This window comes from Mustela putorius, unplaced genomic scaffold, assembly GCF_011764305.1.
Source record: "Mustela putorius furo isolate JIRA1106 unplaced genomic scaffold, ASM1176430v1.1 tig00000145_pilon_pilon_pilon, whole genome shotgun sequence".
NCBI classification, from domain to species: domain Eukaryota; kingdom Metazoa; phylum Chordata; class Mammalia; order Carnivora; family Mustelidae; genus Mustela; species Mustela putorius.
This window is the reverse complement of record NW_025421294.1, coordinates 28,812,643-28,825,245: the sequence shown is the minus strand read 5'-3', so window position 1 is coordinate 28,825,245 and position 12,603 is coordinate 28,812,643. Positions and strand designations below refer to the sequence as shown.

Below are 12,603 nucleotides of genomic sequence, written 5' to 3'. Positions count from 1 at the left end.
CAGGCAGAAGTGCCCATCCATTGCTTCCACAGTCCTCTGAGTGCTCACCGCACAGAGACCAACCATGTTTTCCTGGGGCCAGGTGCAGCATCTGACTCAGGCTGGATCTATTTTATTTGTTTCCTCATTTACTGCTTAACACACAGGTGAGATATGGGCTGGCCTGGGACTCAGAGATGGCCTTCTCTGTGGGGAAGACAACAGATGCATCTCTGGTTCTCCTAGGGTTCAGAGCAAGTGGCTGCCTCCCCTAGACAGACAGTTCTTCCTCCAGGGGGGCTTCCTCTTACCCTTCACATCATCCTCTCCCTGCAGTCCTCTGAAGGCAACCCTTGTCTCCTTAGGGCCAGAATGGGTGGCAAAAGTACATAACCTTACTAAAGAGTGACATCACCTTGAGGGTCATCTCCTGTGTCTAGCTGCGCCAAAGGTATCTGACAGCTGCCCAGGGACCCTGGGGATTACAAGGCCAAATGTGTGGTCAATCTTAGCTTAGGAGTTCTCTCTCTCCCCAGAGAAAGGCTGGGGTCCAGGCAAAGTCCCAAGCAAGGTGGACAGAGAATCTGGGAGCCCCTACAGGTGCAGGGAGTATTCCATCCAATGCCTGCTACTCAGTCTCTTACTCTAATATCAAGTGTGGTATCTTTGAGAAATTTCCTATTTGCACTGAGCAGCTTGCCCTGTACAGAAGCAGCTGCCACCTGCGCCAAGAATCTTCCTCCCTGACCACTCCAAGGCCTCTGTACAGTCCCTCAGTGAGGCAGTTTTCCCATTCAAGGAGGCATGTGACCACTTTGGGAAATGCTCCATAATGAAGCAGACAGAAGTCCAGTTTGAGTCAGTGCCCGCTGAACCCCAATTTCAGACCAAGTACCCAAAACTATGCTGAACCCCAATTTCAGACCAAGTACCCAATCCTATGAGAAGCTTTTTCTCAAAGGTTGCTGATTACTCCTGGCACATGTGGCTCTGTGGTCCCCAGACCTCTCCCTATGTTTGCAGACCAAGGTTCCAGAGAGTTGCCCTTGGATCCACCACTGGGTGAGGGCCTACTAAGGATAGAGCAAAGGGTCCTGGCACTAGGGAAAGGCTCTGAGACCATCTCCCTTACCTGTGACCCCAGCTCTAGCCCAGACCTTGCCTGCTAGATGAGCATATCAGGCCCAGAATGGCCCTGCACAGCCTGTCCTCAGACACTGGCAGACAGAAGGAGCTTAGGGAGCTGAAGGGATTAGAGAGGCCTCACTCACTCCCCAGCTCAGGGGAAGTATCCCTGTGGCCCAACTCAGGGCAATGGGGTTAGGGGGGGTGGTGATTACCTGGCCCCCCAACCCTCAAGGTTCAAGCCTGATATCACCATGCATTTAGCAACGATTGCTCACTTGAAACCTCACATCAAATCCCACTCTGCCAGATATTACCCATGTGACATTGAGCAAGTCAATTAACCTCTGAACCTCAGTGAGAAAGGGAAGGCACCATCAAACTCCTAGTATTTGTTGTGAATTTTAAATAATACATGTAAAACTGCAGGTAAGCTTTTCAAAAGGGTTGGCTTCCCCTTCTTTGGCTCAAAAAGAACCTTATTACCTCCTCTGATGCTGTAGTCTGCATGTGAAATAATAATATTTATTATTTACATTAACATTCAAAGAGTATTTGCTCTGGACTAGGTCCCTTTCAAGGCCAGTTTAAGGTTCCAAACTTCACATACCTTATCAGGCTTAAATCTGCAAATGGGCAGCCGGAAGTGGAGACCCTGTAGTGGTATTATACCCTGGAGGAACAGGAGGCTCTCAGAGGGGACTGGCTGGTGCAGGCAGCAGAACTGGTGGATGAACGGGCCTGTGGTGAGACCCCAGGTGTGTGTGTGGTGGGGAAGGAGGAGGGAGGAGTGCTGGGCAGGAATTCAGAGCGGGTCCTCACAGCCTTTTAAAAGAATGCAGGGGCGAGGAGCTGACTCCTATAAGGGGGGGAGGGGAGAAGGCTGGGAGCAGTGGGGACACAAGCACTGGCCAGAACTGAGGAGTCAGGTGAACACCCTTCTACAGAAATCTTGCGAAGATTTCTGGCTCAAGGGTGGGCAGTGAGGGGTCTTGAGGAGACCCTTGCCCAGGATCAGGAAGCCCAAGTCAGTGCTGGTTACGTCTCCCACCTGCAGTAAAACGTCGGGGACCAACACCCTAGGTTTCTAGGATACAGGGGATGGACACGGGTGCACCGCATCTGTCCCTTGGGTGACGGGTGAGCTCGGCCTAGTCCGACCACGGATGGTGCTCGCTATAAGGGGAGAGGGTGCTAGAACTGGAATGATGTTGTTGTGCGGTCCTGAGAGCAAGGCCCCTCATGTCCACACACCTAGCAGCTTCTCAAACCGGAGCCAGAGCCCGCCAGAATTTGGGAGGTTGGGGGAACGAGCTGGGAGGCCAGGGTTGGGGGGAAGAGGCTTGAAGGGATCGCTCAGCAGCGGGGACGGGGGTGGGGGGGGGTGGGGGGGTGGGGGGGCGGGCCGCACTTCCACCCGGGGCCAAGACCCTATAGCGCGCTGGGGATGGGGGTCTGGGAAGAGGACAGAATGGGGACTTACCCGCGAACAGCCAGAGGGATCCCCCGGAGACGAGGAAGAAGGTCAGCATGTCGGTAAGCGGGGCCCGGCCTGGCCCCGCACGGCCTCCCTGGCCCGCAGCCCCGCAGCCCCAGCAGTCGCCGCGCCGCCGCCGCCGCCGCCGGGTATTTTTAGCCCCCGCCCCCCGGCTCCGCAGCGCCCCCCCTCTCCGCGCCGCTGCGGAGTCCTGGCAGGAGTGGGAGGGCGAGGCGCGCGCTCCGCACCTGAGCCCCCTGCCAGCCCCGCAGCCTGCGGAGTTCGGGGCGCCTCCAGCGCTCCAAGCCGCGTCGGAACCGCCGAGACCGGGCGGGGGAGGGGCCGGCCTCAGGGCCAACCAGCCTTCTGCGCCCCCGCCCCCAACGTCAGGACCAGGCGTTCTGGGAAAACGGGCAGGAGAGGGGCGCACGGGAGAAGAGCGCGGGACCGTGACGCCGCGCCCACCCCACTGCTGCGCGACCCTTACCCCGCGTGATTGCTGGGCAGGCTCTGGTGGCAGAGGGGTTGCAGTCACCTGTTCTAAGAGGCACACGTACCTGTGGGCCAATTTCCGCTAACGCGGACGCCCCCTAGGACCCAAGTTTGCAGATACCAGGAGCCTCTGAGTGCCAAGTCCGCAAGCCAGTGAGGAGAGAGGTGGTGTGTCTGTATAGGATCTGGCGAAGGGATTAGGAGGCCAGATTAGTGCCCAGATTCCCTGGGGACCCCGAGACCTCAGATCTTCCCTTCTGGGAAGGTTGGATCTGAGGCCATCAAGGTCACAGGAGGCTCCATGTAGTCACAGCCTGCCACATGGGGTCACAGGAAGCCACATGGAATCACAGGTGTTTCTTGAGGACACAGGCGATCATGGTCTTCATACATAGCTATTTGTGGCACAGGAGGCCTCAAGAAGCCCCTCATAGCTACAGTGAATGTCTATATGGCCACCCACAGGCGCTTATGGCCACAATATTGGCAGAGGGGTTGTTTCAGTGTCTGGGATGGAGGGAGAAACCCCAGCTGTACATTCTTCCAAAAGAATAAGTGTAAAATAAATGTAGATATCCTGCTGGGTCCTACACTTACACCTGGATTTCAAGGTCACCTCCTCCCAACACTCTTGCCTGTTCTCAAATATGCCTGTCCTACCAGGCATCCAGCACCGAGGACAGCGCTCAAGCAGCCCAACCCAGAACACAGTAAGAAAAGGGTAGGACACCGGAGGTTAGAGGTCAAGTGGCATACAGTGGAAGAGCCAGAGGTCTCTTCAGACTCACCAGTGACCACCTGCACTATGTGCACATGTGCTCAACAACTTAGCATTTAGGGTGTGAGTTTGTGCAGCAGCCTCTGCCTGTAGTACTAGTATACGGCATATGTGTACCCAGCCCCAAACATATACACCCTGTAGGTGTAAATGTGCAGATGTGTGCCTCTGAGACACTTCCCATGTTTACAATAGGACCTTCCACCTTCTTTCCCACCGCAGGATCTGGACTCTGGGAGAAATGCTCCTGCTGGAACCCAGGCACAGCCTGGCAGGGACTTTGATGGAATCTCTCATGCTCCAGGCTTGGAAGGCTCCAAAAGGGTGTCACATGTCTGTCAGAATACCTCCCCCACCAAACTCCCTCTGGCAGCAGATTAACTGAAGACTTACTGGTGCCCAAAGGAGACCCCGGGGGAACCAGAAGGCTGGGTAGAAAGAAGGTATCTCTCCAGATCAGATTAGTCTATAGAGATGGGCAGGCAATTTCTCCACAGGACAGGAGGGGCAACAAAGAATTTCTTTGTGGAACAGAGGGCCCAGAAGCCATGCTACTAGCCTCAGGTCCAGCTTTCCTCTACAGCAGTCAGGTGCAGATATGCTCCAGGCCCTTCCGTGGCTCCTGGCAGCCTCCTCTCCAGAGTGATGTCATGGGACACATTTAGCCTGGCCTCCTGCAGGATGTCGCATCCAGTTACTCTCCCTACAGATGTCTCTGCTACTTGTGAATAATCTGATTCGAAAAGATGAGCTGGAGCAGTGACAGATTACAGCTTAACTGAGTATTTTTCTGTCTTCTTTAAGAGTGGCTTGCCTCCCCCTACTCCCTGAGGGGTGGGGATTGGAAGACTATGGGCCTAGCTGTGGAATCATGGGCCAGGTAGCTTTCCACTTTAGGCCTGTTCCTACCACTGGCTATAGGGACTTGTTATTTTCTGTCCTTGGTTCCAGAGGTCTCTTTCCCCTTCTGTGGGTGTCCATCTATGGACCTTCTGTGGGCCTCAACAATTGTGACTCTGAGGCATCCAGACTGCATGGGACCCAGGAGGAGGAGACCCAGGACCCAGAGATACTTAGTCGAGGCTGGAGGGCCCTTGGACTTCTCTCTTAATCAGCAAGGTCAGCCACAGTAGTGGCCAGCTCTTTTCACATCCATCTCCTCCCAGCTCAGCACCTCTGAGAGAGCAGGCAGGTAGGATCCTGATCATGTTTTCAGACTGTGGTTCAGAGAATGCAGAGATTATTTTCTTCAACAGAGTAGGAGACCAGTGTCTAAGGAGCAGAACATCTGCCTTAGGTCATATGGCAGACTCCCCTTCATTCATTCATTCACTCATTCAACTAATGTTCATTAACACATGTTTTGGCCCCCTGATTGGAACCAAGGAGGGGAAAAAGGCAAATAGGAAACAGCAGTAATGAACAGTTCAGGTGGTGAGTGTGAAGACAAACATTTGGTCCTGGCCTCACCCAGGCAAGACATCCTGAAGGAGGAAATATTCTAGTGGGGCCTTAAAACTTGCCAGGCATCAAAGTGGGGCACCACTCCCAGTCCTGGCTACAGTTCTGCTATGCTGTGCAGCCTTGGGCAAGCTTTTGTCCCTCTTTGTGTCCATTGGTACAAGGAGGGGCTAAATCAAGGTTTCTGAGCATCAGGATTAACTGGTCATGACTCTGCTGCCTCTTTATCATCACAGATGGCCATCCTCTGGTCTTTGAGGCCCAGTGTCCAACACTCTGTGTCCAGCCTGACCATGGCCCTAAAAGCCAGACAAGGATGGGCTCAGCCACTCTGGGCTCAGGTTTTCCTGAAGTTAGATAGAATCCAGAGAAGTCTCTTTTATAGGCTCCTAGGCAGGAAGGGGGTGGATAAGTGACTTAGACCATGCCAGTGAGAGATACACCCTCGTAAACCTTTGATTCAAAATCCATCAATAAGCAAGAGGAAGTCATATGTGTGGTCTCCATCTTACTGGCACAGGCTGGGGGCAAAAACAATGTATAAAGGATGTTTTGTGGAGTTGTTCCTAGAAGCTGAGAACTGACCCTTTTTCTTGAGCCTTTCCACAAATTCTGTGAGCTACTTAACATTCTTTAATGTGCTCCTTTTCTGCTTAAAATAGTCAATATGGATTTTATTGCTTGCAGTGAAGAATTCAGACTGACTTACTCACTGTCCCACTGTTAAAGGTCTTTCTAGCCCTTACAGCGTGACGCTCCCACACCCACAGCCTTGCATCCATGAGGAAATGGAAGCTCTAGCTGGTGGGCCTGTGGGAGCTGAGCCCCGTTTTTGTTTCTCTCCACTTTGACAACCACAAATATGAAGAGCTGAGCCAGAACCTGAAACCCTATCCAGAGCAAAGGCTGGGAATATGTGATGAAATGGGTATAGATCTGCAAACAAGTGTCAACCCATGTCTTTTATTGAATAGTAGTATTTTCCCCCCAGATTAATACAATTGTTCAACATAGAAATGTTAGAAAATATGGGAAAGAATAAACTACAGGCATTTGTAATTTCATTCCCCAAGGATAATGACCAATGTGGTTTTGTATATTTTCTAACAATAATAATAGTAGTCATAATATTAAACATTCATATAGTGCTTAGTATGTACCAGGCATTCTTTCTTTTTTCTCTTTTTAAAAACATTTTATTTTTAAGTAATCTCTACACACAAATGGGGTTCAAACTCACAACCCCGAGATCAAGAGTCCCATGTTCTACTGAATAGGCCAGCCAGGCTCATTATTTATAATGAGCATTATTAGCCAGGCATTATTTATAAGTATTTTACATATGTGTTACAGACTGAATTATGTCCTCCCCCCACCCCAAAAATTCATATGTTGAAGCCCTAACCTCCAATGTGATTGTATTTGGAGACAGGGACTTTAAGGAGATAATTCAGGTTAAATGAGGTCATTAGGGTGGAGTCCTGATCTAATAGATCTAGCATCCTTATAAGAAGAGGAAGAGACACCAGGAGGGCACACACACAGAGAAAGACTGTGTTGAGGATGCGGTAAGAAGACAGCCATCTGCAAGCCAAGTAGAGAGGTCTCACCAGATACCAACCCTGCCGACATCATAATCTTGGACTTCCAGCCTCCAGAGCTGTAAGAAAATAAATTTCTGTTGTTTAAGCCACCCAGTTTGTGGTATTTTGTTATGGAATCTCTAGAAGACTGATATAATATGTTAAGTCATTTAATCTTTATATCAGTCCTGTCTTTCCCCCGTTCATAAGAGTTCAATAAATATTTGTTAAATGAATGAATGATGGATACAGTTTATTCAGTACCATATGCTTCTTTTTTAAAACCTAACCACATAAGTATTTTCTCCATGTTATTACCTCTTTAAATTTAAAAAGTGGATATGTGATAATCATTCATGCATTTATTCAGTTAACAAGTATATGCTAAGTCCCTGCTATGTGCAAGGCATTGTGTAGGTACTGGGGATGTGGCAGTGAAGAAACAAATGGAAAGTCCCTGCCCACATACAGTGTGTTTGCACCATAGAAATCCCATTGCCTAATTGTCAGACATGGACTGACCCATGCATTTGGGAAGGTTTCTTTTGATTGAAACTTTTATGATGAGCCAACCAGATAGACACAAGCTACCAGATTCTCTACTTTTGAAAAGGCCAATTAAATGACTCAAAGGCTCTTGGTATTTCTTCAGAGTCATAGAAGGACAAAGATGAGTGCCTTGGAATTTGTCCTGGGTCCACAGGCCTTGAAGTTAGGGTTAATCAAGCCACCAGCACCAGATCCCAAGGAGACCCCTGGGTCTCCCACTCACACAAGGTCAGGATTTGATGGGAAATAAATCGCATTTTCAAGACTTTGAAAAACGAAGCAAACAAAAATAATTGAAGAAAATATAGATGAATGTGTATACCATCTAGAGGTAGGGAAAATCTTGAAGTACAACATGAAGGCAGTAACCACAAAGGAAAACACTGGTAGATTGGAAGATCTGACTGCATGCAAATTTTAAATGTCTGCATCTTAAAAACCACCATTAAGAGAATCTAATAGATAACTTGCAAAAAATATTTACACCACAGAAAACAGGAAAAGGCTTTGACATGTTACCCAAATCAAGAAGAAAAAGACAAATAAGCAAAGGACATGGACAGGGAACTGAAGAAAGAAGAAATACTGCCCTTCTCTGTATAGCCGACCATGGAAGTGAACAATGAAACTACTGCCTGAAGGTCACCATCCCTTTTCCTGTCTCCTTCCACCAACAACTGGTGGGGTCCCCTCTCCCAGATATGTCACAAGGGCACTCAGAGGACCACCATTCCAAAAGCTCCACCTCACCCATCTGGAAGGATCTCCCTGGCCCCCTTCACTACTTCCATCGCACAAGAATTCAGACCCTTCTTCCTCGCAACCACCTAGGCAACTCAGCCCAATGGCCACACCAGATGATCTCAAGAAAAGGAAGGTAGAGATCAGGAAAAAGTATTGGCATCTGAAGGTCTGACATTTTGCAAACCCCTTTTGAAATGCAGTATAGCAAGGTGTATCACAAACCCTCCAAAATTCTTAACTTTAACTACTACCAGTGGGTTTTCTCAGGAATGAGCACACAGGGGAAACATTAAGAAGTATTTGTTCACAAGGATTGCCCCTGCAATATCTTACAACAGGGCCAGACTGGAAACTGCCCAAATATTCAATCACAAAACTGAATTTGTTTTTGTGCATCTCTAAGATGGTATATGCACTTCTGCCCGAAACACAATGTTGCAGATCACTGCACAACAACTCAGAGAGATGCTCAGGGCAGGCAGCCAGCTGAAAAATGCAGCTTATGGAAACAGTATATTCAGTACAATTCCAATTATGTTTGAAATCATTTGTATATTCATTGGAAAAAATGGACAAACGATGAATAGCTTTTATCACTGAGTGATGGGATTATAAGGTCTTTTCTCTTCTTTGAATTCAACCGTATTTTCCAAATTTTCTACAATGAATAGACATTTTTGTAACAAGGAGAAATCTAATATGAGAAGAAGCCATTGCCCAGAACCCTCTCTCCATTCAGAAAGGGCTGGCGTATCCAAGAGTGAAAGCAGGCCATGGGAAGATTTTTAGAGAATTCAGAAGGATATTCCTCCCAAATGGCAGCAAAGGCAGGGTGTGAGGAGAGGGTCAGTGCTACAAGACTCCTTACTTCCAGACTCTTTGCCCCAGGCTTCCTTTTCTCTGGCAGCCATTAGAAGTCCTCACTGACCTGGGGCTAGGGAGGGAGAGGAGGGTTGGAGGTGGCCCTGAGGACCTTTAGAGCGGCACATGTCAGCCCAGGAAGATGTTACAGAAGGAGGGGAGGCAGACAGAGGCAGACTCTTTGGAAGGAGATCTCAGGGAAGGGCCAGGTACCAGTGAAGGCCAAGGAGATATGAATTTCCAGAAGAGGATGATGCATTCCTGGAGGCAGGCAGAATGTTCCCATCTCAGAGCTCATTATAGGGAACCAAAAATTCAATGCCTAAGTCATTGACCACATGACTCAGACCCAGGGAGAACAAAACCTGCTTTGGCGAGGCAGTGGTGGGGGGCAGCAGAGGGGGCTGCTCTCTTAGGTTCAGGAGAAAACCAAGAACACAACACAGAGCACTTCAAAGGTGGGAGGAAAACCACTAGAAATTGGCTAGAGGGTGCCAGAAAGGTGACAATGGGTCCTGCCAAAAAAAAAACAACCCCAAGTACCCGGGGCTGATCACCCAGAAAGGCCAGCTGGGCGGGGGCTCAGGACATCTGGGCCAGCTGTCTTGTCCTCCCTAATCCTAGAGGCCCAGGGAGGCTAAGGGACTTGATTTTGGTCACACAAGAAAACTGAGATAAGGATCAAACCAGACCTTAGACATTCTAACTCCCAGCCTAATGTATCATCCACTACTCCATAGGGAGAATTTTTTTTTGAATTTGATAACATAAGTAATCCCTTTATGATAAAAATTATCTGTAACTATATGAATGCATGGTTTGTCATCCAATTCAATTTAGGAGGTAAATACAGACAGAATTCCAAAACTCAATTTTTAAAAAACTAAAAATAGACAAACCAATGTCAGATATAAATATAGGCACAAAAATCCTCGATGAAATCTTAACAGGCAGATTAAATATGTAAATTGAATTTTCACTGAAATAAAAGAGACCCTAGCTGTAGGGTGCCCGGCTGATGCGGAACAAGCAGCCAGGGGTTGTACCCACAGACGTACGGAGCGTCAACCAGGGGCAAATGCATGGTGAGCTCCAGTTCTGCTCCCATCCTAAGATACAAGGGTGTTAGGATTCTCTCTGCACCAACTTCTATAGCAAACACTGCTCTTACTATCCCCTTTAGTTCCATCCACAACTTTACAAAAGGGGCTACCAAGTTCACACAGGGTGACTCTGTCCCCTGGTCATTGGTAACTGGTCCAATAGCTGGACCCATCGTTGTTCTTTCCTGGGAATTTGGGATTGGGATTTTAGTCCTTTTCTGCAGAGAGCATACATTGGCAAAGAATGTGAAAAATGAAGCAAATGTGCCCAGAACAGCAGAGATGAGAAACAGAAAGGAATTCACGGTCAGGTTCTCTACATGGTCATTGAGGGGTGGGGAAAGTCAGTATATAACAGCAGACCAGAAAAGCCATCAGACCCAACTCTGCTGCATCTCAAAACAAATCCCAGGGCAAGATTTTCAGCCCATCTATAAAGGAACTGGAGTTTTCAGGGACCCTCATTTCTGGCTGTGCCCACATCCCTGACATCAGGGCATCTGGTGAGCCCACCTACTACATCCCTGCATTTGGAACATGCGAGGTACTTTCCAGGGATCATTGCAGTTCTTTGTGCTAATAATACCTAATTTTGCAGCTGAAGATATCAAAGCTTAGAGAGCCGAAGTAACTTACCCAGATCCCAAGGCAGCCTGAGATCTGAATCCAGAGCTGTTCAGTTCCCCGAATTGTGTTCTTTCCATTATACCTACAGACAGGGAAATTGGCAAAAGTCACTTAAAGAGGAATCCACAAGAACCCCACATCTCTTCTTAATAAAACCTCTGAAAACTAGGAATAGGGATTTTTTTTTATGTAAAAGAAGCGGAAAAAGAGTTAATTTCTTAGGAAGAGGACATTAAAATTTGGGAGTCAGTATATCTTTCAGTGGGAAAAGATGGCAAGTTTAACCTCAGCTCCCCCAGTAATCATAGGCATTGCTCTCTTCCCCAAAGCTGTGATGTGGTTTATGTGTGGGCAAACCCCAGATGGAAGGAAAGAGAACATCCCTTGCATCGTAGAAATATCAAGGCCAACCACGAGCTCTCAGTGATGACACAGCAGCAGGGAATTCACCCAAAATACCAGGGCATCCTGCATACATATGCCACGTAATCCCAACTCCATCCAAAATAATTTAAAAAACACATTTTTTATTTATTTCAAAGATTTTATTTATTTATTTGAGAGAGAGAGCACGTACCTGTGTGCCCCTGTGGGCGGTGGGGAGGGAAAGAGGGAGAGGGAGAAGCAGGCTACCCGCTGAGCAGGGAGCCCAACACAGGGCTCAATCCCAGACTCTGAGATCAGGACCTGAGTTGAAGGCAGACACTTAACTGACTGAGCCACACAGGCACCCCTCAAAAACAAATGAAATATATATATTTATATATATATATATATATATATATATATATATATATATATATATATATAAACTTTATTTCTTTATATGACAGAGAGACACAATGAGAGAAGAATACAAGCAGGAGGAGTGGGAGAGGACAAAGCAGGCTTCCTGCTGAGCAGGGAGCCTGATGCAGGGCTGGATTCCAGGACCCTGGGATCATGACTTGAGTTGAAGCCAGCTGCTTAATGACTGAGCCACCCAGGTACCCCTCAAAAAACATTCTACATCTAAAAAAAAAAAAAAATCTAAATCTATAGATTGAAAGTTCCCAAACGAGGAAAAAATTATGGGATGTGAAATACCAAAGATGGAGCTGCTGGGCCAAGTATGTGATGAAGAGATGAGTTTCACAAGGTGAATTGCCACAGACCTCGGGGTAAAGAGTGAGGTAGGGGATTCAGCTGCCAACACCTGTGGAGAGTCAGACTGAAACACTGCCACCCCCTCCAGCCAGGTGGGTGTCACCCCCTCCAGTCAGCACTTGGGCTGCCTTCATCCCGTACTGAGCCTTCTGGCATTCAGGAGACACTCAATGACAGTTTGGTGTTGTAGAATTTTAGAATGACAGAGAAATCATTAAGCAGATATAAACACCCATAGGATTCATCCTGGTGGAGAATTAGAAAAAATGTACCACGCAGGATTTGTGCTTGAGTCAGCTGGAGCCTTTTGGTAGCAGGGAGGATGGACCTCTAAACTCTGCCCTTAAGAAAGCTCAGGAAGGATTTCTTCAGGTGGGAGGGGGCAGCTGAAGGAAGACAAAGCACTGGGGAGACAGGTCCTCCTTCCAAGTACCTCTGCGCCCTCTGGACCCCTTCCCAGGACCCCGCCCCACAACATGCACACACATTCAGCCCCTCCTCCTCCTCCTCTTCCTCGGGTCCTACCATTCCCATCACTGTGTTCCTTGGGGATAGTTCAGGGGCTCTAGCCAGCCATAAGCGCCCAAGGCCTGTCTCTGCTGAACCTCCTGCTTTATTAACCCCAACTCCCTCCACATGCTCTCTGTTCCACTGGGCTTGTGCTTTTCCCAAGACACC

The 12,603-nt window shown here is 48.3% G+C and overlaps 1 protein-coding gene across 6 annotated transcripts in view; it reads right to left on the bottom strand.

The window, feature by feature from the left end:
- Positions 1-3,342, bottom strand: part of ACSL6 (acyl-CoA synthetase long chain family member 6) — a 62,581-nt gene extending 59,239 nt beyond the window's left edge. For 2 of the 6 annotated variants that reach the window (XM_045075538.1, XM_045075537.1), the window contains exons 1-2: positions 2,588-2,659; positions 1,715-1,845 (exon numbers count right to left, since the gene is read on the bottom strand). Coding sequence is in view for 3 of the 6 variants with exons in the window: in XM_045075539.1 (XP_044931474.1) it covers positions 2,588-2,636 (49 nt within the window). In the remaining 3 variants the exon portion in view is untranslated. Of the gene's footprint in view, positions 1-1,714; positions 1,846-2,587 lie in introns of all 6 variants that reach the window. The other 4 variants (XM_045075536.1, XM_045075539.1, XM_045075535.1 and 1 more) reach the window with 4 other exon arrangements.
- Positions 3,343-12,603: the final 9,261 nt, after the last annotated feature.